General features: G+C 41.7%; 3 protein-coding genes and 2 non-coding genes across 17 annotated transcripts in view; 1 reads left to right on the top strand and 4 right to left on the bottom strand.

Annotated features, from left to right (window-relative positions):
* SMG6 (SMG6 nonsense mediated mRNA decay factor) overlaps window positions 1-807 on the bottom strand; it is a 232660-nt gene extending 231853 nt beyond the window's left edge. For 3 of the 8 annotated variants that reach the window (XM_064582970.1, XM_064582968.1, XM_045889627.2), the window contains exon 1: window positions 625-804. In XM_064582970.1, the coding sequence (XP_064439040.1) occupies window positions 625-712 (88 nt within the window). In that variant the 5' untranslated portion in view covers window positions 713-804. Of the gene's footprint in view, window positions 1-369; window positions 527-624 lie in introns of those variants that run through there. The other 5 variants (XM_064582967.1, XM_064582971.1, XR_010408613.1 and 2 more) reach the window with 4 other exon arrangements.
* Window positions 808-815: 8 nt separating this feature from the next.
* On the top strand, window positions 816-15856 carry SRR (serine racemase). Of its 5 annotated transcripts, none has more exons than XM_064582979.1 (9): window positions 816-949; window positions 5102-5215; window positions 9831-10002; window positions 11470-11596; window positions 11791-11894; window positions 14297-14416; window positions 14541-14615; window positions 15105-15314; window positions 15641-15856. In XM_064582979.1, exons 2-9 carry the CDS (start codon window positions 5187-5189, stop codon window positions 15854-15856), a joined length of 1053 nt encoding a protein of 350 aa, XP_064439049.1. In that variant the 5' UTR covers window positions 816-949; window positions 5102-5186. The 5 variants fall into 5 exon arrangements, with proteins under 5 accessions (XP_064439049.1, XP_045745591.1, XP_045745592.1 ...); XM_045889635.3 differs by having other exon boundaries at window positions 816-988; XM_045889636.3 differs by lacking the exon at window positions 5102-5215 and having other exon boundaries at window positions 816-988.
* Window positions 15606-25551, bottom strand: TSR1 (TSR1 ribosome maturation factor). 2 transcript variants are annotated; one of them, XM_045889631.3, is made up of 15 exons: window positions 25398-25551; window positions 25113-25216; window positions 24583-24802; window positions 24332-24466; window positions 23512-23936; window positions 22356-22515; window positions 21757-21911; window positions 21123-21319; window positions 19943-20105; window positions 19488-19598; window positions 18628-18760; window positions 17225-17341; window positions 16677-16817; window positions 16498-16572; window positions 15606-16370 (listed from the first exon to the last, which is right to left on the bottom strand). In XM_045889631.3, the coding sequence occupies exons 1-15, from the start codon at window positions 25492-25494 to the stop codon at window positions 16192-16194; spliced, it is 2412 nt and encodes an 803-aa protein (XP_045745587.1). In that variant the 5' UTR covers window positions 25495-25551; the 3' UTR covers window positions 15606-16191. The 2 variants fall into 2 exon arrangements, with proteins under 2 accessions (XP_045745587.1, XP_064439046.1); XM_064582976.1 differs by having other exon boundaries at window positions 23512-23822.
* On the bottom strand, window positions 18398-18492 carry LOC123854827 (small nucleolar RNA SNORD91 family). Its single transcript, XR_006793384.1, has one exon. It is a non-coding gene; the product is annotated as a small nucleolar RNA SNORD91 family (small nucleolar RNA).
* LOC123854828 (small nucleolar RNA SNORD91 family) lies at window positions 19253-19344 on the bottom strand. The gene has a single exon (XR_006793385.1). It is a non-coding gene; the product is annotated as a small nucleolar RNA SNORD91 family (small nucleolar RNA).
* Window positions 25552-25638: the final 87 nt, after the last annotated feature.

Genomic DNA, 25638 nt, shown 5'->3' with positions numbered 1-25638 from the left:
GACTTTAATTTGCAAGATGAGCATTCTCTCTGATAAAAACTGCTCCCACATATGCCAAAGGCAAACCAGAATAGAGTCAGCTCTCTACCGGAGGTCCTGGATCTCTCCGGTGGCGCAAACTTCAGAACCCTGCCTTGGGGGAAAAAGTTCAGCAAGGAAGTCCCAAGCTGTTCAATCTTTCTCCTCGATTTCCCCAGCTCCTTCTCTCCAACTCTAAAGAGATGACAGGGAAGGCATGCGGATGATTCCTCTGGGAACGATACATCCCGGGGCCTCCCCCAGACCCCAGCACCCGCTTCTCGCCGCGTCTCCTGACGACTGGGAATCACAAACTGCTCTGAGAAGGCTGGGGCAATGGGGAGCAGTCACCTTCGCTGTGAGAAAGGGGGCGGAGGCAGGAACTCGGGTCGGGCTCTCCCGGAGGGGGCCGGGGCTGGCCGAGCCCGATTCCACACTGGCCCTCGGGCTGGTGGGGCGGCCAAGGGACGGCCCTCGGCCCCCGCACCCACTGATGGGGAAGGGGCGGGGGCTCAGGAGCGCCGCGGACTGAGCAGGGAGGAGGCAGAGGAGGAGAGGGAGGCGGGGCGGGCAGGCCCGGCCCAGGAGCTGGGCGGCGCGACCCACCTCTGCTCCCGGCCTGCGGAGCCAGAGCAGCCAGAATCCCTCGCAGCTCCGACGCGGAGATCCGGACACGCTCCAACCCCTCCGCCATCTTCGCGGCTGCTGCTACAGCTGCAGCCACTCCGCCACCGCCGCGCGCAGCCAGGAAACCACGACGGACGGGCGGTGCGCGCGCTTACCCACCTCCCACCCGTGTCCCCGCCCCCTCCCGCCTTCCTCCCCTAACGACGGTGGCCGCACTGGGAGGAAAATCTCTGAACGCAAGTTCCGCGGCTCCAGAGAGCGGGGGAGGCGGGCGCTGCGCGTGCGCAGAGGTGTGGTCGGGAAGGTGAGCTGAGGCTGGAGTTGGGAACGCGGCGCCTGTGAGGTGAGGAGAGGCCCGGCCGAGACAGGCCAGGCGACGCGGGCGTTCGCGGCGGTGGCTGCTGTTGCTGCAGTGGTGGCCATCGAGGACACTCGTGCTGGTCTGGGGTTCGGGCTGACGGAGACACCCCACAACCCGGCCGCCTCCAGTCATCTTAGGCCAGGGTCTCCCGCCACAGGCCCGGACTAGCGCCCCAGGCTTTTACTTGAGGATCTTAAAGGTCTTGTAAGAGCAGTTATTATCCGTCTTCCCCATCTGTTTTTTAGATGAGGAAACTGAATCCTAGAGAAGCGTAGCAAATTGCCCAAGGTGACACAGTGGATAAGTATCAGAGTATCAGTCTTTTCCTTTATGGCGGACTACATCCCCAAGACCCCTGACTTTCCCCACCCCCCGACTTTTCTTTTTGTAAAAAGATAAAGTTGGCTCTTGCTGAGGGAAGGTTGTGTGGAAGTAAATCAAGAGGTATTGTAAGTCGACTTGGGAAGTTCTGTATCGTTGTGGATTCTTGGAAAAATTACTTGACTTCCCTGGATCTGTGGTGGTGGTTTTGTTTTTTACATCTTTAAAATGTAACTGGATCAGAAGACTGGTACTTTAACTTCTTGTTCCTGAGCCCCTGTTCAGAACTGTGTGAAACTCCCTCTCCCAAGGCTGCTTCCCTCCACCTGTTGCTCCTTACCAATCCCATACAGTCTATTGGACCTCTACACCATCAAAGAACAGTTACCAATAATTTTCCTTAGACTGGGTCTGAAAGATGGGAACAATCTCTGACAGAACTCGTTCAGTCCCTATTATGTGATACACATTTTGCCACCAAAGGCTAAGCAGATGGATAAAGTCAATAGATATGTGAAAAGATTCAGTGTTTCAAAAGAAGATTAATTTGAGTGGTCAGAGCAAATGGCAATCTTTAAAACATACGAATGAAATAGGAAGAAATATTAAAAACTATAATTCTTTTTTAAATTTATTTGAGAGAGAGCAGGAGTGGGGGGAGGGGCAGTGGGAGAAGCGGACTCCCAGCTGACCAGGGAGCTGGATGAAGGGCTGGGTGCCAGGACCTTGGGATCATGATCTGAGCCAAAGGCAGATGCTCACCTGACTGAGCCACCCAGGCACCCCAAAACTAATACGTTTTAACTTTGAAGTTAGGACATTACATCAATTTTTTTTTCAAAAGATGGAAAAATAATCTGAACAAAATTCTTAGGAAAAACATGATTGCCAAATTAATGCAACAGTCTCTGTACTGCAGATGAGATATGTCAAAAGTTAACCCAGCTCAAGAGAATTTACCAGAACTCAGAGGGGAAAATATAATATAAAACTAGAGAGACAAGAATAGAAGACATGGAGAATGGATCCAGAAAACTAATAATAAAATACAAGTTCCAGAAGGTGATAACAGCACTGACTGAGGAGAAGCAGGAATCAAAGAAATAATAAAAGAAAATTTACTAAGTTGATGGGAAAATTTAAATTTAAGACTTAAGTTTAGCCCTCAAATTTATTTTTTTTTTAAGATTTTATTTATTTATTTGAGAGAGAGAGAATGAGAGACAGAGAGCATGAGAGGGAGGAGGGTCAGAGGGAAAATTAAAAAAAAAAAAAAGAAAGTGATCCAGTAATAGCACTTCTGGGTATTTACCCCCAAAATACAAAAACACTGATTCAAAGGGGATACTTGCACCTCTGTGTTTATTGCAGCAGTATTTACAATAGCCAAATTATTGAAGCAGCCCAAGTGTCCATCAACAAATGAATGGATACAGAAGATGTGGGATAGATATACAATAGAATATTATTCAGCCATAAAAAAGAATGAAATTTTGCCATTTGCAATGACAGGAATAGAGCTAAAGAGTATAAGGCTAAATGAAATAAGTCTGTTTGAGAAGACAAGTAACATGATTTCACTCGTGGAATTTTTTTTTTTTTTAAGATTTTATTTATTTGAGAAAGAGAATGAGAGAGAGAGCGAGCTGGAGAAGGGGAGGGTCAGAGGGAGAAGCAGACACCCCGCTGAGCAGGGAGCCCGATGCGGGACTCGATCCCGGGACTCCAGGATCATGACCTGAGCCGAAGGCAGTCGCTTAACCAACTGAGCCACCCAGGTGCCCCCACTCATGTGGAATTTAAGAAACGAAAAAGACAAACCAAGAAAAAGACTCCTAACTATAGAGAACTGATGGTTACCAGAGGGGAAGTTGGTGGGGGGATGGGTGAAATAGGTGAAGGGGATTAAAGAGTACACTTATCCTGATGAGCACTGAGTAATGTATAGAATTGTTGAATCAGGGCGCCTGGGTGGCTCAGTTGGTTAAGCGACTGCCTTCGGCTCAGGTCATGATCCCAGGGTCCTGGGATCGAGTCCCACATCGGGCTCCCGGCTCAGCAGGAAGCCTGCTTCTCCCTTTCCCACTCCCCCTGCTTGTGTTCCTGCTCTCGCTGTCTCTGTCTCTGTCAAATAAATAAATAAAATATTAAAAAAAAAAAAAAAAAGAATTGTTGAATCACTATATTGTATACCCGAAACTAATATAACACTGTATGTAAACTATACTGGAATTAAAATTAAAAACTTAATTAAAAAAATAAATAAAATTTAAAATTAAAAAAAAAAGTTTTTAAAGAATGAAAATTAATAATGGGACACTTGGGTGGCTCAGTTGGTTAAACATCCAGCTCTTGGTTTCAGCTAGGGTCATGATCTCACAGTGGTGGGATTGAGCCCTGCATCAGGCTCCGTGATCAGTGCGGAGTCTGCTTAAGATTCTTTCTGCCTCTCCCTCTGCCCCTTCCCCGATTGCACATGCTCTCTCTAAAATGAATAAATAAGGGGGCACCTGGGTGGCTCAGATGGTTAAGCGTCTGCCTTCGGCTCAGGTCATGATCCCAGGGTCCTGGGATCGAGTCCCGCATCGGGCTCCCTGCTCCTTGGGAGCCTGCTTCTCTCTCTCTGTCTCTCATGAATAAATAAATTTTAAAAATTAAAAAAAAGATTTAAAATGAATAAATAAGGGGCGCCTGGGTGGCTCAGTCGTTAAGCGGCTGCCTTCGGCTCAGGTCATGATTCCAGGTCCTGGGATCGAGCCCCGCATTGGGCTCCCTGCTATGCAGGAAGCCTGCTTCTCCCTCTCCCACTCTCACTGCTTGTATTCCCTCTCTCGCTGTGTCTCTCTCTGTCAAATAAATAAATAAAATTTTTTAAAATAAATAAATAAAATGAATAAATAGAATCTTTTTAAAAAATGAAAATTAATAATTATTAAACGAGAGAAAACAAGAAATAAAGATAAAATCAAATTAATAAAAGAAAAAGAATAGCACTTGATCAATTGAAGGGCTCATTTTTCAGAAATAGACATTAAAAATAGACACATTTCTGGCAAAGAAAAAAAGGACATCCTCTTAGATGTCTGATAAGTGATTCAAACTTATGAAATCTGTGATTTTCCCTTAAAATACTTGTTTGTTCACCAGCCATATCTCAATGAATTATGCCATCATCTAAGTCAAAACCCACCTCCCTCACTCCCCACATTTAATCCAATATCAGAATATATGCCTTCTATCTCTGTAGTGGACAACTATGGTATTCATTACCTCAACATTCTCATCTTTTCTCTTGAAAACTGCCCCCCCATTCTCACTCAGAAGTACCTTTTCTTTTTCTTTCCTTTTTTTCTTCTCACTTTGGTTTGCTATTTTTCCCTCAGGTACAGAGATTTGAGGCAATCATACGATTTGGTTCACCCTTTCATCAACAAGTCCTTTCTCATTTTATCTTTTTTTCCTTCATTCAAGTTATTCATGTTCCATCCCTCCCTTCTTAGGTAGCCACTCTAATTGTGTTTAATATATGTCTTTGGTTATACATGTATCTTTGAATAATATATCATTTTATGTATGTGTTTTAAATGTACATAATTGATACTGCGTTATAGAAATCATTGTTTCCTTTTCACGTTTCTGTAAATACTTCTGACTGTTGCATAGTATTGTCAAATGACCTCACACCGTTGGCCACTGGTCCTAAGCCAAGATGCGCCAATCAGAATCCTTATCCAGAATTTTTGAACTGAAACTAAGAAAAAAATCCCTTTCCAGTGTGGAAGCCATAAAACGTAAAACAGGAGCTGTCAGCAGCCAAATGTCCTGCCATGTGGAACCAGCTGGTCTGCAATGAAAAAGAATGAAGCCAACATGCAGAAAACAGCAGAGGTGAGAAACAATGAGAAAGTCCTGGAAAAATCTCAAGTCTCTGGTTCCAGTTTTTCCTGAAGTTTCATATTCCTGCCCTTCCCATGGTTCAACTCTTCCTGGATTCCATGAACCAGTAAATCCTATTACCTCCATCTTGTGCCTAAGCCAGTTCATATTGGGATTCTATGACTTGCAACCAAGAGGCCTAATTATAATCTCCAAAATGTCTCTCGTGTGTGTGTGTGTGTGTGGTTTTTTTTCTTAATTGTGGTAAAGTCCACATAACATGAAATATACCATTGTAACCATTTTTAAGTGTACAGTTCAGTAGTGTTAAGTGCATTGACATTCTTGTACAACCAATCTCCAGAACTCTTTTTATCTTGGAAAACTGAAACTATACAACTACCCACCCCCCCACCCCCAGCTTCTGGCAACCACCATTTTAGTTTCTGTTTATGAATCTGACTACTCTAGGTACCTCACATAAGTGTAATCATTACAGTATTTATTTTTTTGTGACTAGCTTACTTCACTTAGCATAATATCCCCAAGATTCATTCATCCATGTAGCCTATCAGAATTTCCTTCCTTTTTAAGGCTGAATGATACTCCATTGTATGTAACATACCACATTTTGTTTACTCATTGGGTTGCTCCCACCTTTTGGCTATTATGAATAATGCTGCTATTAACATAGGTGTACAAATATATCTTTGAAACACTTTTTGAATTCTTTTGGGTATATACCCAGAAGTGGAATTGCTGGATCATATGGTAATTCTATGTTTAATTCTTTGAGGAACTACCATACTGTTCACAGCAGCTGCACCATTTTGTATTTCCACCAAGAGTACACAAAAAGTCCAATGTCTCCACATCCTTGCCAACACTTGTTTGCTTAATAGTAGTCATCCTAGTAGGTGTAAGGTGGTATCTCACTGTAGTTTTCATTTGAATTTCCCTAATGATTAGTGATGTTGAGCATCTTTTCATGTGCTTGTGTCCATTTGTATATCTTCTTTAGAGAAATGTCCATTCAAGTCCTTTGCCCATTTTTAAGTCAGATTTGTTTTTCCAAAATGTATCTTGATTATTTTTTCTACCCTCACTTTCACCATCCAAGCACCTGTGGATTTTCATGTAGACAATACTTCTTAAATGGACTCCCTGATTCCAATGTTATTTCTTTCCTTTTCATTCAGCATAATGTAGCCAGAGTGATTTTCTGAAAATACAAATTCTAACATGTCACTTAACCTGCTCAAAATTGTCCAATGGCATTCCATTGCTCTTCAGAAAAAAAAAAAAAAAAAAAATCCATGAGTCCTGGTCCCTTATGATGTAGACCCTGCCAATTTCACTCTCCTTCTCTCTTATCATACTCCCCTTTGATCACTATTTTCAGATACATTGTCCTTCTTTTAGTTTCTGGAATATGCCATGTTCCTTTCCTCCGTAAAGCCTTCACACATACTCCCTCCACCTGAAACACTTTTCCATCTACTCTCCCCATTCACCTTATGGGTCATAACTTAAATTTCACTTCTCCATAGAGGACCTTCCTTAACCTCCTTCCTTGATCTAAATATCCTCCCATTATAGTATCTTGACACACTTCCCTGATATCACCTATCAATATTTGTAAATATGTATTTATTTTTGGATTATTTATTACACATCTCTCCACTAGATTATAAGCTTTAAGAGCAGAGACAAGTGTATTTTTCTAACACTATATCCCAGGATCAAATAATATCTGACATAAAGAGGTACTCTTTATGTCAGAGGTGCTCTTTATGAATACCAATGAATACCAACGATAGGAAGAATGCTTAGAAATATTAATGTGTTCAACTTTATACCAATACATTTGAAATTTTAAATTAGATGATTTCCCCAAAAAGTTAAATACAAATTACCAAAATTAATTCAGGCGGAAGTGGCAAATCTAGATAAACCAATTAGCTGTGAAGTCACTGAAAAAGTTATCAGAGGTAAAATTACAAGGTAAAGACAAATCTTTATTTGCAGATAGTGTGATTGTTTGGAGAGTGAACTATGAAACTATTAGATCTAACAAAGTAATCTACTTAAATATCCTATTACATGCTAAATATACAAAAATTATTAATTTTCATATATATCATCAGTAAGCAATTTAAATACCTAATTAAAAATACCTTATCTCAGGACACCTGAGTGGCTCAGTCAGTTGAACGGCTGCCTTTGGCTCAGGTCCTGATCCCAGTGTCCCGGGATCGAGTCCTGCATTGGGCTCCTTGCTCAGTGGGGAGCCTGCTTCTTCCTCTGCCCCTCCCCCTGCTTGTGCATTCTTTCTCTCTCTCTGACAAAATCTTTAAAAAAGCAACAAAAATATTTTGTACTTAGGCATAAATGTAATCAGATCTACACAGGACTTACATAATGAAAACCTTATTGAGAAACCTAAAACAAAAAGACTTTACTAAATTGAAAGACACCCATGGAAAGACACCCATGTTCATGGATGGGAAGGCTCAGTATTTTTAAATGTCAATTATGCTGCCAGTTCATTTGTATATCCTAAACTGGCAACCTTGTTAAAGGATTCTGAAAGTTCATTTGAAAGGATTGATGTATGAGAAAAGCCAATACATTTTAGGGTATTCGTGACAGAATGTATTAATACAGTGAACAGATGGAGAAGGAATTGGCAGTCTGATTAGTGGAACAAAATACAAAGTCCAGAAAGGTCCCAAGTGTTAATAGAAATTTAATTGTTTTTTTAAATCAGCTCAGTGTTGTTGTGTTTTTTAAAGATTTTATTTATTTGACAGAGACAGCCAGAGAGGGAACACAAGCAGGGGGAGTGGAAATTTAGTTTTTGATAAACAGCACTTCAGGAAAAAATAGATGATTTGGTCGGAAGTGGTATGTTAAAGATTCACAAAAGAATGTGGCCAATATACAGGAAAAAAATGTTTAATCACTAGTAAAGAAATATATATTCAAACTACTAGACATTTCATTAAATTGACAGATCAGAAATGATACAGCAGGGTGAAGGGAAAAAGGGCATTCCTTAGAAACTGCTGTTGGGAGTGTAAACTGATAAAATCTACAACTCTTCTGGAAGTCAGTTTGGCAGTGGGTATCAAATATCTTAGAAGTGTGCATACTTTTTGATGCAAAATGCCCTTTGGCAGAAGCTACCCACAAAGATCTTGCAACATATCTGTTCATTACATTATTATAGACAAAAAATTGTAGAAAAAAAGAATCTAAATGTTCAACAAGTTATGTAAAAAATTTTTTAAAACTATGGTATTTTTGTTAAAAGAAGTAGCCATTTAAAATGTTGTGTATCTATTGATAAGCAAAGATTCATATTCATAATATTGTCTGAGAAAAAGCAAGTTACCAAATGTGTCAAAAAAGTTTTGTCTGTAGATGTATGGGGGCCTGGAAAGATAAGTCCTAGAACTTAGCAATTGTTTTGGGGGAGGAAACAGATCAAATTGTTTTTTTAATTGAACACGCACTGCTTTTGTTTGTTCATAAGGACGAATAAAGGGAAACTTCATGTTTAAATGCTACATTAAAAATAGTGAAAAACAGAAGCATAAGTTACTGAAAATTAATAATTATAGAAACTTCAAAGAAATTGAGCCAATTGGAATAGGAATAAACAAAATGTTATCTATGATTTTAACTGTCATATAATGTATGTATATTGAAGAAACAGGAGACAGAAAATGAACATAATTAGGATGATAGGATTGTAAGCAATTTTTCCCCTTGTTAAATAATTTTTTTAAATAAAAATTTAGAACAGATTTTGAACCCAGTTCATTCAAGCTTCACAACAATGATGAAAAATTAGAGACCAGTGACAGTGCCAAGAGATGGATGGTATGGGTGAGGGGTAAGCTTTAAGCCTTCCATAATCACCAATTATTTCCTATAAAGCTTAACCAGAAAAAAAAACAACCTTATATTTACTAAGAAACACAGCTTCAAGACAAGTTCCTTTCTATACAGAGATTCTGGAGCCCCCCAGTACTAGAGACCATTCCATTAACACCACAGACCCCAGGTGTATTTTCCTGTGTTGTACATTTTCTTCCCCCACCCTTTTTTTTTTTTTTGGAAAAAAAAAATTTTTTTAAGATTTTATTTATTTATTTGAGAGAGAGAGACACAGCAAGAGAGGGAACACAAGCAGGGGGAGTGGGAGAGGGAGAAGCAGGCTTCCCGCGGAGCAGGGAGCCCGATGTGGGGCTTGATCCCAGGACCCTGGGATCATGACCTGAGCCGAAGGCAGACGCTTAACGACTGAGCCACCCAGGCGCCCCTTTTTTGGAAATTTTTTAAGAGCAATTTAAGTTTCACAGCAAGATTGATGGGTAGTTGAGAGACTTCCCATATATCCCATACCCCCACAAAAGCAGAGCCTCCCCCATTATCAACATCCCCACGAGAATGGGATTGTTACAATTGAACCCGCATTATGCATCATTACCAAAGTCCATGGTTTACATTATTGTTCACTTTTGACATTCTATGGGTCTGTTAGCCATTTTCAAAATCTTTTCATTAAACATATTGTCTCAGGCTTTGCTCTGACCCCTTTTTTATTCCTGGGTTTCAGAACCATGTGTGCTCAGTACTGCATCTCCTTTGCTGATGTTGAAAAAGCTCATGTCAACATTCAAGATTTTATTCACCTCACACCAGTGCTAACAAGTTTCATTTTGAATCAAGTAACAGGGCGTAATCTTTTCTTCAAATGTGAACTCTTCCAAAAAACTGGATCTTTTAAGGTAATAATGCCTTTTGATAATGTATCATGTATCTTTTCAAACCTCTTTCCCATACACATTTATTTGATCTTCCTGACCACCCAGTGAGGTAGGTAGAACTATTTTTATAGCTGAAGAAAGGGTTGTAGAAATTTTCCTTTGGTCAAGTGCTGGTTACTTAACATTACGATGTTGATAAGCCACTTATAATTTCAAAATTTCTTATAATTGGAGTGATGATATAATTTACTCTCCAAACTAGAACATATTTGAGAATGAAAGGGGCAACTTGTGGTTAAACCCAGGCAACAGACATTAGCCTCTTATTGCAAGGCAACATGGGCAAGTGTGATCACCCTGTATACAACCAAGTTTAGGCATTCACTTTGTGTCAACTTGCTTTTCATTGATACCTTATTATGAATATAAAAGACCTAAATCTAGCTAAGCCCTCATACAATAAGATCTTTTTCTATGAAATATGTCAGAAAAGCATGCAACTCTTGATTTTGGGGTTGTGAGTTCAAGCCCCACATTGGGTATAGAGATTCTACATAAAATTTTAAAAACTTAAAAAGATAAAAGACTTCTGTATTGATTCACTGCAGTAATTTCTGTTAGTTGAGTTTTAGGATCCTTTCAGGTAAAAATCTGAAAGTTGAATTTAGTACTATGCCTGATAGGTATTAGTACCTGTTAAGTCGTAGTTTTAGGACTGCGTTTCCCCACCCATTAATGAGCACTTTATGAGTGTTTATGTTAAACACTATATTCTCGTTTGCCCTTTGTTTCTGCCATGGTTTATTTTTCATTCATCACACATCAAATACTTATTAACTATACTAGGCATACACACATGTATATACATACACAGTAGGTCTTGTACTATTATTCACACTTACGGGGTAAGACAAGCTAGTCAACAACCAGGTTAATGACAAGTAACTTGAAAGATAAAATACCATAGAATGAAATGCCTAATTTTGCATGGGAGATGAAGGAAGTTGAACCCAGTGATGTTTGATCCAAATTTTATAGGTTGAGTACTTTTAGCCAGATCAGGGTGAAGGAAAAGAACTATATGTAGGTTACAGGGGTGTGAGCTAACCTGTAGGAGGGGAACTAAGCAATTTAGGATGGCTACAACAGTGACAGAAGCAGTAAATATGTTTTAAAAGACTGCAACTTGTAAGCAATTTGTACTTACAAAATAGGCAGTCAATAAAAAGAACATTTTTAAAAGGTCACTTTCAAATTCTAGTGGAAATATTAGAGAATGATCCTTGGGGCAAGATCAGTTGAGGTTTGGTAACATGCAAGTTGAGAAATGAGGCTTCACCAAGGTAGTGGCAAAGACACGAGATATTTCAGAGGTACAATCAATAAGATGTCATGATAGAATGGATGTGCGGTGTTAGGAAGAGAAAATCTAGGAAAGCTCCTTGGTGTTTTTAAAAGAAACTTTTGGTTTCACCATCCCTTTTCCAGATTCGTGGTGCCCTTAATGCAATCAAAGGCTTGACTCCTGCCACCTCAGAAGAGAAGCCCAAAGCTGTGGTTACTCACAGCAGTGGAAACCATGGCCAGGCTCTCGCTTATGCTGCCAAATTGGAAGGTACTTGACTAACTTCTCAGGGTACTGGGTAGGATCATCAGAGAAGAGTGGAAAAGTATTCTTACTCAGTGAGATTGGTGATTACTGTGAGAAAGTTATTTCCAGGTTCTTATCTCATTATAAGCAAATTGAACAGAAGTTTCTATCCTAAATTCTCCTGATTTGTACTAACTAAACGTGTTCCTCCCCTCTAGGGATTCCTGCTTATATTGTGGTGCCCCAAACAGCTCCCAATTGTAAAAAATTGGCAATACAAGCCTATGGAGCCTCCATAGTGTACAGTGAACAGAGTGATGAGGTAAGGAAGAGAGCAGTGTTCAGCATCACCTTAACATTTTCACCATCAAATGAAACTTCTCTTCCTAGCCTACCGGCTGTTTCTTCTATCCTCCTATGTTTCCTCTTCACCTTTCAATGTTAGAATACCCAACCTTTTGTCTACCTATACTCACTCAGATGAGATCATTAATCTCAGTTTAAAATATCACCTATACTCTGGGGTGCCTGGGTGGCTCAGTCAGTTGGGTTACCAACTCTTGGTTTCGGCTCAGGTCATGGTCTCAGTGTGGTGGGATTGAGCCGTGTGGGGCCCCACACTTGGCAGGGAGTCTCCTCTCTCTCCCTCTGCCCCTCCCCCTGCTCTCTCTCTCAAATAAATAAAATCTTTAAAAAATATATGAAAAAAATATCACCTGTACTTTTTCTTTTTTTAAAGATTTTATTTATTTATTTGACAGAGACACAGCGAGAGAAGGAACACAAGCAGGGGGAGTGGGAGAGAGAGAAGCAGGCTTCCTGCGGAGCAGAGAGCCCGATGTGGGGCTCGATCCCAGGACCCTGGGATCATGACCTGAGCCAAAGCCAGACACTTAACGACTGAGCCACCCAGGTGCCCCTATCACCTGTACTCTTAACTCCAGTCCTGACCTTTGCCCTTAACCCAGACTTATATTGTCCAATGATTACCTGATATTCCCTCTTGGACTGTCTTAATAGGCTTCTCAAACTTACCATGTCTAAAACCAAACTCCTGATCTTCCTCCCCAGTGCTACCCAGTGCTGCTCCTCTTCCAGTCTTCCGCATCTCAGTAAATGGCAACTTTTATCCTTCTAGTTGCTCAAAATAAATGAAGTCACCTTTGAGAATTCTCCCACATCCTGCATCCAAATCTTAGTCCTACTTTCAAATCATTTCCATTATCCAGGGCACGTGGCTGGCTCAGTTGGAAGAGTATGCGACTCTCGATCTCAGGGTCGTGAGTTCAAGCCCCATGTTGGATGTAGGTAACTTAAAAATAAATAAATAAACTTAAAATATCGTTTCTATTATCCAACTACTTCTAACAGCCTTTATCATCAATGCCCTAATTCAAATGAACATCAGTTTTCACCTAGATACAGTAGCCTAAGTGGTCTCTCTTCTTCCACCCTTGCCCAACTAGTGTTTTCTAAAAAACAACCACAACTATCCATTTAATAAGTTAAAACTTGTCTCATCAGTTGAAAATCCTCTAATGTTAAGCGACTGCCTTCGGCTTGGGTCATGGTCCTGGAGTCCCGGGATCGAGTCCCGCATCGGGCTCCCTGCTCAGCAGGGAGTCTGCTTCTCCCTCTGACCCTCTCCCCTCTCATGCTGTTTCTCTCTCTCTCAAATAAATAAATAAAATCTAAAAAAAAAAAAAAAAGAAAAGAAAATCCTCTAATGGTTTCCCATCTTACACACAGTGGTAACCAAAATTCTTGCAATCATTTAAGGCCTGGATGCATTGGCCCATTTCAATCTTTCTGACATCATCTCCCATTATTACTGTCCCACCAAACATTCCACACCAACCACACTAACTTAGCCTTTTCTCAGAAGAGCCAGGCACTCCTACTCTGTGGTCTTTGCACTTGCTATTATTCTCCCCCTGGAATATTCTGGAGATCCACAGCACTTGTTCCAACCTATTAAAATGTCACATTACCAGAGGCCCTTCCTGAACACCCTCTATAAAAGACTTACTCTCGGGCGCCTGGGTGGCTCAGTTGGTTAAGCGACTGCCTTCAGCTCAGGTCATGATCCTGGAGTCCCGGGATCGAGTCCCGCATCGGGCTCCCTGCTCGGCAGGGAGTCTGCTTCTTCCTCTGACCCTCCTCCCTCTCATGCTCTCTGTCTCTCATTCTCTCTCTCAAATAAATAAATAGAATCTTTAAAAAAAAAAAATAAAAGACTTACTCTCGGGTGCCTGGGTGGCTCAGTTGGTTAAGCGACTGCCTTTGGCTCAGGTCATGATCCTGGAGTCTCTGGATCGAGTCCCGCATCGGGCTCCCTGCTCGGCAGGGAGTCTGCTTTGCCCTCTGACCCTATCCCCTCTCATGTGTTCTCTCTCATTCTCTCTCTCTCAAATAAATAAATAAAATCTTTAAAAAATATAAATAAATAAATAAATAAATAAATAAATAAATAAATAAATAAATAAATGACTTATTCTCCATAGCATTTAGACATGCCATATATTCACTTATATGCCACCCCTCCCCATCGTATTAGAACATAACTCCACTGAGTACAGGGACTAGTTTGTTCACTGTTACATCCCCAGTACCCAAAAAAAGTCTGAAAAAAGAAAGATGGCTAATAGTGTTAAATGACTAAATCTAACTTGTTGGGAACTCTTAAATACAAAACGAACATGTTAGTTTAATGTACTCTTTTAGTCCAGAGAAAATGTTACAAGAAGAATTATGGAAGAAACAGAAGGCATCATGGTACATCCCAACCAGGAGCCTGCAGTGATAGCTGGGCAAGGGACAATTGCCATGGAAGTACTAAACCAGGTAAGAACTGTTAATTCTTGTTTAGCCACCAGTAAAGCTGCTGTTTAGCTGTACAATTATTTTATGTACATATAAAACTGGTTATTAATAGACCTATTTATACTTTATATTGTTTTCACTAAAGGTACCCTTGGTAGATGCGCTGGTGGTACCTGTAGGAGGAGGAGGAATGGTTGCTGGAATAGCAATTACAGTTAAGGTAAAAAAAAAATAGCTTCTGGAGAACTCCCCAGTTCAGACATAGAGAATTTTATTTTATATCATAGTACATTGCGGATACTTGGCTCAACATTCCCAATTGCTGTTCCTTCCCATCAACCCTTGGCACTTGAAATGGAAGGCTCTTCTCTGCTTCACTACCCTGTTCTTAATCTGTAACAACTTTACAGGGCAAAAGCAGTTACAATGAGTGGCATCTCAGAGTCCTTTCTCTGAATTCCACCTCAACAACCCACTATCCAAGTCAGGGGCTACTCTTTTCCCTAGTTACCAGTAGAACCAGATGTGATCTAAGCAACTAAAGGCTAGTATTAGGCATATACTTTAAAATGCTTGAAGGTCTATTTTTATTACATCAAGGGAAAGGCTCTTGAACAGAAAATGAGTTACCTATATTGCCTATTTTACTACAGGTATGCAGGCAAAATGCTGTGGCTGGTTTTAAAATGTCTAATATTCCTCTTCTCAGGCTCTGAGACCTACTGTGAAGGTATATGCTGCTGAACCCCTGAATGCAGATGACTGCTACCAGTCTAAGCTGAAAGGGGAACTGACTCCTAATCCCTGTCCTCCAGAAACCATAGCAGATGGTGTCAAATCCAGCATTGGCTTAAACACCTGGCCTATTATAAGGGACCTTGTTGATGATGTCTTCACAGTCACAGAGGATGAAATTAAGGTGAGGCTCTGATAGGAAAGGAAAATACGAAAGAATGGAGCAACTTCTTAGGCAAGAGTCTTCTGTTGAGTAGCAACTTACTCCCTGGGGACTTGGCTACGTGACTTCATGACGTGGGATGGTGCCCCAGATGTATTAAGACAACCCTCTCAACAGTAGAAGCAGAGTTAGGATGGGAAAAAAGCCCTGCCTTTCATTGGCGAGCATATACATATGGCCAAGAAGAAAAGGTCAGACTGGGTATATAACCCCATCTGGCCTTTAATTGTAAATAGGCTCTTTCCTTTTCCGATTTCACTAATTCTTACTCCCTTCCGTACCAACAGTATGCAACCCAGCTGGTGTGGGAGAGGATGAAACTGCTTATTGAACCTACAGCTGGTGTTGGAGTCGCTGCTGTGCTGTCTCAGCATTTTCAAACAGTTTCCCCAGAAGTAAAGAACATTTGTATTGTGCTCAGTGGTGGAAATGTAGACCTAACCTCTCTAACTTGGGTGAAGCAGGCTGAAAGGCCAGCTCCTTATCAATCTGTTTCTGTTTAGTTTATGCAAAAGAGATGGCATTCAGTATCTCTAAACACTTGGAAATTTTGTTTCCTGGTTACTTTAACTTCCTATATTCCTCTCTTAAACAGCTTTCAAATTCCTAATGGAGAGTGGACGTTTCAGTAATACTCTTTTTTTTTTTAACTAAGTAGCAAGAGAAAAACATCCATAGTTTACTGAGACACCTTGTCAAGGCCAAGAAAAGCCTTTGCAAAAAGGCAGTGGACCTCTAGGCTAAAGTAGAAAACACAAACTTTGCCTAATTACAACCTGTAGGCTCCCATCCCTAGAGTGTTTCCTAGTAACAATGAGACAGAATCCCAATGAATCCATTACTCCATGTCCACTTCAGGCACTGCTAAAGAAATCTCACTTTTCATCCATGGTACTGGTTCTGGTACACATGGATCATAACTCCATTTGGGGAAAACTCGTTTATAGAGGTTCATCAGTACTGTGTCCTGAGATTTTAGCTTCCCATCAAAACTGCACTTCATGTGGCCATGAGTACCTACAAAGAAAACAGCAAGTTGGTCAAATTAAAATAGAAAATTTTAAAGCAGTAGTCTTCTAACCCAAGAGTCATTTAGTAGCACTGGGAAAACCTGGGCAAGGCACCAAATCCCATGTTTTCTTACCCAAAGGCTCCTTGATGTGTCCCCTGCGGCCCCACTTTGTTCTCAGTTCCACTGGTTTAAACCACAACACATCCTCTTAGAATGAAACACATAGAAGACCAAGATGAAACATACACCCACAAAACGTAAACCCAACCCTCACCCCACAAAGGCAATCTGATCCCATCCTTCACACCTACCTCTGCTGAAGAACATGTAACGCACTACTGCCATCTTAGTAAAAATTTTGAAAGGATGACCACTCAAAACAGCTCTTTTGATGACCATTCTGTCCGGATCCACTGACAGGAGAGAGCCTGTGGCAATGAGGCTGTGCATTCCTAAGGAGCAAAAGCAGAGTAGCAGGCGTGTAAGCCAAGGCCTTCATTTGTTGCTCCAGTCCATTTAAAGACCTAAACAAACTCTTAGAGAAACCTTAAAGTAGGGATATGTTATGCTGCCCTCCTGGATCAATGGCAAAGATCATTAAAGGAAATTCCCACTAAGCCTGGCCCCAGAACCTATCCTAAATATAACAGTCTAAGCAGCATCTACCAATTAGCTATGCTTTGCAAGCAAGATAAAACCCCGTTTGTCATCCTTGCCTCAGACCATCATGAGGCTGAGACTGGGATGTTTCAAAAACTATCATTACCTTCTTCATACCAAATGGCTCTTATATCTAAACCCAGAATATAGTTTTAAACTTATAAAGGACCTGCAGGCCTGTTCACCTCAGTGAACTTACCATTGCTATTCTGTTTGAAAAGCAGCACAGATGCAGGCGGAAACGTGATTGGGCCATATACTGTCACCACCAGGGCCACATCAGCAGTCAGGAATCTCTGAAACTTATGTTTATCCGCTACCATAATAGGGGTTAAAAAAGAAAAACGAAAACGTTTTTGAGAAACCATAGGTAATCCAGAAACCTGTGAAAAGCTGTATCACTGTAACTCTTAAACCGAAGGCAACTTATGTTTCTTTACCAGGCTAGTTCTCAAAGTATTTTCCTACCTCAATACAACTGAAAGATACAACTCAGTTCTTAACTGGAGGCAGAATCTTGGAGCTTGGACTATATTTAGGGTTTGAAAAAATTCTCCAGATGATTGATACTTATCACCCCTACACCTCATTTGAGAAACAATGCTTTACAGAGAATATCTCCACTAAATCAACAGCTCTTAGTTTTGGGCAAGGATTGGCAGACATTTTCTATAAAGGGCCAGATAGTAAATATTTCAGGCCTGTGGCCATATAGTCTCTCTTCCAACTACTACTCAACTGTGCCACTAGAGCAGAAAAATAGCCGCAGACAATACGTAAGAAAAAAACCCCACAACTGTGTTCCAACAAAATTTTATTTAACACAACCAAGAGGTGGGGCAGATTTGGCCTAAGGGCCATACTTTGCTGATCTCTGATCCTGAGGCCTACCTAAGCTTCTGCTTTAATCTTCAATGAAACCCTCCCCCCTTCTTATTACTGAAGATATAGAGAAATAAAACATTTTAAAGGAAAGAGAGGTTTATCGCTCATTTAGATAGCATGGCTAGTAAGAACAAAAATTATCCAAAGCATCCATTAATACTGCCTTCATCATCTTCCTCCAGCCATTGCTGAGAGCTGAATGTGTGCAGGTGATGTTCAGAAGCCTCCAAATTAGTGAAAAGTATATTCCCACTCCTAATGTGTAGGAGTATAATCATTTTACCATAAAAGTGTCCCTGGTCACCACTCTCCAACATCTAGTCTCAACATCTCAGACGCCAGCCACATACCTCTCTTACCCAACTGTGGGCCACGCTTAGCCTTCACCCACACTGCCAATGATCATCCGCCAAGGGTTCTACACTTTGACACACCATTTTATAGAGCCCCTGACTCCCATTCAAAACCACTGTGCAACAAATACTCATGGCAGAAAAGCCTCAGCACCACACAGAGGTTGCATCACTGGGATGCTTCAGACAGGTTCAGACATTGTGAATAAAAGCATCATTGGCTCCTAGACCAGAGTACTGAAAATATCCCTAACCCAGAAACCTAGAGTTTGAAATTGTGTATTCCGCAAATCGCCACTACAAATCATAGTCCCCCAGAAGACATTAGATGGACAAGAACCCAGAACCTTCCCCACTGCTTTACCTGCAGTGTGCTGAGAGAATAAAGGTGAGGCTCGGAAGCGCCTGAACCCACAGTGGAAGATCAGCTCCTCTTTGGCTTTCACAGGTTCAGTGTTGCCAGAGTGCCGGCTCACCACCATATTCAGTACTGACATCTGGGGACCACATAAGAAAAAAAGACCTTCATATCTAAAATAGAGCAGCCTTAATTGAAAGAAGGTGAACCAAACTAGCAGGTTCAGATTCCCTTTAATACTTACTTATGGAGAAGTATAGCTGACAAAACGAGATTCACCTTTTATATTTCCCAACAACAAACTCAAGTCAAACATAGGCTGGTTTTCAGAGCCTTTCACGTATCCTTCTATATAAGCTAACCTTCCGGTGTCTAACATTGGAAAAGCTCAACATCTGCCACAAAATCAGTGCCTTCAAGTCACTCACTCAGCACATGCCTCAAAACCACACTCATTCAAGACCCTTCCCTCCTCGACTTGCAAACTGACCGAAGGCCAGAGCACTCACATCCACGCCCACACACATGACTGCTGGCCACCAAGATAAAAAAAAGAGATCTACGTCGTGGCATAACCCCCACCCCCTTTAAGGCTGCCAACCCTTGGTTAAAAATCTTATCTGATGAACATACTTAGAGAAGTCTCAGAACACAGAGATTGCATCACTGAGATGCTTCAGACAGGTTCAGACATGTTGGGTAACACCATCATTGACTTCTCTATCATATTCTTTTGATTCCTAATCCTAAAGCAGATTTTTCAGATCCCAATGAGGAAAATGTCAGCCACATAAAATTTTAGACTGTCATACAATACAAAACTGAAAGTTTCATAACTCTCCACTTCCCACAAGACACTAACTCACCTTCTGTTCATGAGGTAGTAAAGAAAATGCAATCAAGGGTGCTCCTCGCTTAAAGTACTCATACACTGAGACAGGGACTTTAGAGACATGAAGTGTGACATACCAGCCAACCTGCCAGAAGAAAACAGAAAATAATCATGCAGTTACCCTTGAGGTCTCAATAATGATGAAGCATTTCTCCAAATATGTTAAAAGTTATTTAGACTACTCTAAAGCCTACCCTCATCCTTCAAAACTGCCTTTCACAGATGCCTCAATACATAGATTAAACTTTTTCAGTTACCACCTCAAATCTCTTTGTTCTCAATATCACTCTTACCAGTGACTCACTGACTCCTTTAATTTAGCTATGGGCAGCACAAACCTAAGGTACTCATGCTAAGAGAAGGAGTAAAGGACAGGGCACCTTGGCAAACAGAAGCACATTATAAGGCTGGACAAAGGCAGGCAGATACCTCAGCTCCTTCAACATCTTTTTCCTCAATTTCTTTAAAAATGCGTTTCCTAGTATTAGTAAAGTTCTGAAACTGAAAGATCCGAGCATAATCTTGAGGAAGGTTTTCCTTAGGATCCCATGGAGATGTCCGGAAGCTCTTGAGGCCTCTGTATTTCTGAAATCTAGATAGAGAAAATTTTTTTTTTTTTAAAGATTTTATTTATTTATTTGAGAGAGAGAGAATGAGAGAGAGCACACGAGAGGGGGAAGGGTCAGAGGGAGAAGCAGACTCCCTGCTGAGCAGAGAGCCTGATGCGGGACTCTATCCAGGGACTCCAGGATCATGACCTGAGCTGAAGGCAGTCGCTTAACCAACTGAGCCACCCAGGAGCCCTAGATAGAGAAAATTTTAAAAAACCTTTACACTATCTCTCAAGATAACCTAAGAGCCTAAAACCACATTTCAAAACAGCTTCTTAACAGGGGTGCGTGGGTGGCACAGTTAAGCGTCTGACTCTTGGTTTTGACTCTGGGTCAGAATCACAGGATCCTGGCATCGAGCCCCGCATCAGGCTGTGCATTCAGCATGGAGTCTGCTTGGGATTCTCTCTCCCTCTGCCCCTCCTGCTCATACTGTCCCTCTCTCTCTAAAATAAATAAAATCTTTAAACAAAACAAAAACAAAAAAACCCCAGCTTCTAACGAATATTTTCAGAACCAAGCCCCAGTCCCTCACTGACAAAGTCCTTACAGTGGCTCCTTCAGGGAGCAGCTCTTTAATCTGGCAAACAAGGTCCTTGATAAAAGTCTTACCTCCCTAATATCCACCATAAACTCGCTGGCTTTAGTCACTCACCTCCAGAACAGACAATGATCATCTACTCTTCATGCATTTATTCTTGCCCAAACTCCCCCGAATCTACAAATGTTTTATACTTTTAGTATTAGCTCCTATAGGAAGCATTCATCTTAGTATTTCTCTTTCATTAAAGTACGGTAACATTGTTAGTCTGTACCACACAGTCTAGAACTTGATTATATATTACTGTTTCCTGTATGTGCGTCTTACTTTCCCATATAAAATGTTAGCCCTTCAGGAGCAAGGACAATGTGTTTTTTTCTTTTGCATCACACTGACATAGTTCTGAGCCACATAAATTTGAAATAAAAACATACTGATTTTAGACTTGCTGACTAACCGAATTCTTGCAGCCACATCACGGGGGGTATCTACTTCATCTGGAAACATCTCTTGCAGTCTTTCTTGTTTATATTTCTCCAACATTTTTTCCTCAGCCTCATCATCCACATTCTCATCATCCAGATCATCATGCACAGACTCTCCCATAGTCATAGTTTCATATTCCTCCTCCTCTTCCTTTTCACTGCCCTCATCCTATAGAATAAAGATTATAGTTTCACACCTGTCTCTACCTTACAGGCCACTGAACTAGAAATAAAATAATTTGGGGGCGCCTGGGTGGCTCAGTCAGTTAAGCATCTGCCTTCGGCTCAGGCCATAATCCTGGAGTCCCCAGATCAAGCCCCGTGTTGGGCTCCCTGCTTAGCAGGGAGTCTGCTTCTCCCTCTTCCCCTTACCCCACTCGTGCTCTAATAAGTAAATAAAATCTTAAAAAAAAAAGAAATAAAATAATTTTACTAGACACCCAGTCCAAACCAACATCAATTCTAATACAGACTGAGACAAAGTCTCATTTCTGGCAGCTACAAGTCATTCCTAGGAAACTGGTCACACACACACACCTCCAGGATTACACTTTGCCTTGTATATGGGGCTGTACACAGAAGTGGCCCAAGGGTCCATTTCTTTACCTGAGATTCCTCTTCAATAAAATCCCCATGTTCTATATCATCATATTCATCTTCCCCACCACTTTCACCATCCTCATCCAAAATCCATTCAGCTTGGTAATTGGATGTCCCTTTGGGAACCTTCTTTACCACCTTGGAACTTTTCTTCAAGAAGTCTGTAAAAGCCCAAACGAGTTAAGCTAAATTATACACCTCCTTTCCGCTACTACTCTGGGTATTCTCACCTAGGCAAGATACTAGATATTGCTACCAACACCAGAAGTTCTAACAGACACTATGAGTAGAAGGGACTACTTCCAAATTTAATTCAGCTGCCTTAGAAAAAAAAAGAGAGAGAAAGAACTAGCAATAATACATAGATAAATAGCAAGAAATCAAAGCTGTTTATCTGTTTGCTAGGAAACAATAACACAATTTTGAAAAATGGAGCAACGCTGTGTCCAGTGTTTGCCTGACACAAACATACAGCCTTTAGAGCTAAGAAGAGAAAAACTGACCTCCAAATAACATCCTCATCCCACTCTATCCTAACTGTGAGCGCTAGAGAAAATCCACAATTCCAGGCCAGACGAATTACAAACAAGTTTGCCAATACCAACCATTAGCCTCACTCAGCTCCTCCTCTGTGGGCCAGGTTTGTTCCCCTTCCATTGGATCTGGGATAACCTCTGTTTGCAAAGATTCTTGTTTATCAGGGTCTGCCTTCATTAGGACCTTAAGGTCTTCCTCCATATCAGCTACAGCATCTGGAGCACAAATCTGAAAACCAAAATAGTTGACAGCAGTCAAACGTTACCCAAAAATCTACCAAATCTAACACAGTAACCAGAGAGATCCAAAAATAACATAGTTCTCAAGTAAACGAAATAGAATAAAATGGAAAGCCAAAACTTGTCAAATGTTTCAAACGTTCAATTTCCTAGCATTTTAAGACTATACCTCTGCTTGCTTTTGAGGCCTTTCATAATCTGGTCTCACTCCTATCTATTTATTACATATCTTACTCCCATCAAGCTGATTTCTTCAGAGTTCAAAGAAACCCTCTGATCTATCACTGTGCCTAAGTTCATGTTGTTTCTATCTTCTTTGATACTGTTTCATCTCTCTTCAACTCACAAATCATTCATCCCTCTCAACACCTGACTCAAGTCTGATTTCTATGAAGCTCCTAGTCTACTTTCTCAACTTCCATAGCAGGTCTATACCTTAACCACACTTTTTCAATCTTTATTTCACAGTTGTTTGCCATTTTTTCTGACCTAATTAAGTTGCCCAAGGAAAAAGACCACATCTTGTGTCTTCTTTTTATTTTATTTTTTTAAGATTTTATTTATTTATTCATAAGAGACACAGAGAGAGAGAGAGAGGCAGAGGGAGAGGCAGGCTCCCTGCTGGGCAGGGAGCCAGATGCGGGACTCGATCCCAGGACCCTGAGATCACAACCTGAGCCGAAGGCAGACGCCTAACCATCTGAGCCACCCAGGCGCCCTCTTGTGTGTCTTCTATAAACCCAAAGCCAATTGCTGTGCAAGGCACCTTTAAGTGCTGGATAAATATGTAATATGTCAACATGTTCACAGTTGACAACTACCCTACTTCAAACTGGCAGTCACCTCCAGAGGCTAATATAGTTGTCTAGGAGTTCAGAGTACCTTCTCTGACATTAGTTCACATCCTACACCAGCTTACACATGAATCTACAATACACAATCTTAAAAAAAAAAAATACACAATCTTTAAGAACATCAGTCTTACCTCCATTGCCATGCCTGGGTCCTTTTGGGATTTGATCACTCTGGGATTTAAAGGGAAAGGGTCCATAGGGGCATCTATCTGTTCCATCTGGAAATCACCCTGTCCAACGATATGCAGCAAGCTATTTACATTCAGAGTCTGCCCACGAACATAGCCTGAGATTTTCAAGGTGCCCACCAAGTTATTTTCTTCACTCGGCACAAAGTCAGCCGCATGAGCAAACAGGTAGGCCCGTCGATCTCGAAAGGCAAGATGCCGTTGCTTTTGGTTAGCCAACTGCCTGAGCAGCACCTCTGCCTCCTGTTGAGTGTCTAACAGGAAAAGTCTGTCATCAGGAAAACGCTTCTCTACTGCTTTACTTAGCTTCTTTCTGGCATCTATTTGTTTCCTTGGTGGGAGACCAGAAACACCCTGGACAGCTAGTGCTGTTAGCAAGAAAGAAAAGGCTTTGTTACCTGTTGTTTCACTACATGTAAATTCCCCCTGTAGTTCACAGACAAGCTAACAGTTCAGTTGTGAGTCCCGAGATCACTAAGAAACCCGACACTCAACTACCCTAAAAATTTTTATAGTGAAACTAAAGTTCATGTTCTTCTTCCTCTGGGCAAAGGGCATTCCAGAAATAAAAAGGGACTTTGATAGATAATTGCTAAGTGATGGACCAAATTTAGGCCATTCATGTACAACCCACCATCAGCCAAATACAATCCAGCTGTTATATTACTGTATCATGTCAGACATAATGCCTGACAAATTAGGGGTGCATAATAAATGCTAATTCATTTCCCTCCTTTGCCTCTAATACTCCCAACTCACTTACTATAGGTGGGAAGGCCCTGAGCAAAGAGGCAGGAAAGGCAGTAATCCCCAGTGCTGTCCCAGCCTTCTAGTGGGTCAAGGAGGAAAATGATGGTATCCGCGACTTTGGCCATGTCTAACACAGTGTGCAGATCCCCTAGACATACAAAACAAAGTTAGCGGGAAGCAGTATTTGCCATCAGCACATTATAGTATAAGAATATCACCACTACTCAAAACATAACAATAGAAAATACTGTTGTATGCTCTAACCTGGCCTTGCAGATGTGAAAAACCATCGATGTTTCAAGCGGGGGCATAACAGCATAAAGCTATGGGTACTTCCCCATTCGTTCACGTGTACTGTTCCGGTGTCCTTATCCTGAAGCAACCGATAGGCCTCTGGCAGGGAAATCCTCTCATGCAGGGGCACCACCAGTACCTGATGAAGAGGACCATCCTTGCTGCCCAGCTGTCTCTTCTCTGCCAGAACCTAATAGAACGAATCGATGTTTCAGTACTTCGTTTCAGTATTGCCTTTCCCACAGTATGGATGCCCCTTCCTCACCCCCCACTCCCCATTCCCAGCCCACCGCATTTTTCTTGTAAAAGGAAGCATGTATGCCTGGAGAGTGGGCCGGAACTCGGACCAAGGCAAAGAATGCCGTAGCATGAGCCTACATCTGCACGCCTGACGTGTGACATCCCCAACCCCTTCCCAGGGTCAAGTTTTTTAGTTCGAGGCATTATCCACCTAGAACAGTTGTGAAGCCACACCAATCCCCAATCCCTGCTCCTCTCACCGCCTCCTTCTTCTGCTTTCGGAGTTGGTTGGCGCGATGCCTCTGGTCTACTCTGCTGAGCTCTTTTCTCACCTTCTTGCTTAGGATTTTCAGTGCTAGACGACCTAGAGAAGATCAGTAAGGGATCTTGTGCAAGGTACCAGAGGGTCAAGAAAGGGGACCCCCTCGGCCCACCTTAGAGCCTCTGTGCGGGGTCCAGGCCGGAGGTAGGAGCTCAGTCTGGACCTAAGGAAAGCAGTTAATATCGACTAAACAGCCCTTCTTCCTCCAACCCTATCTTCTCACCCTTGCCGTCCCGCTGCGCGGATCCCCGACCCCGATGGCGCCCGCCTTTATGAGCTTTATTCTGCTGCTTCAGCGGGCCAGAACGGTGCGCCGCCATGCCGCCGCTCACGTGTACCCAGTCAGCACTAGTTCCGGGCCGGACCTAGCGCTTCCGGGTCCCTCTGGGCTGCCCTCCCCGTGGCGAGGCGGGGCTCAGCGTTTCCCCTCGCGAGAGTTTTCCCAACGCGCCTCAGAGAGTGAG

The sequence above is a fragment of the Mirounga angustirostris genome, unplaced genomic scaffold, assembly GCF_029215605.1.
Source record: "Mirounga angustirostris isolate CCGP_5_RB_7025 unplaced genomic scaffold, mMirAng1.0.hap1 SCAF_17, whole genome shotgun sequence".
In the NCBI taxonomy this organism is placed as follows: domain Eukaryota; kingdom Metazoa; phylum Chordata; class Mammalia; order Carnivora; family Phocidae; genus Mirounga; species Mirounga angustirostris.
Note: the sequence above shows the minus strand (reverse complement) of the source record. Positions and strands in the feature narration are given on the sequence as shown.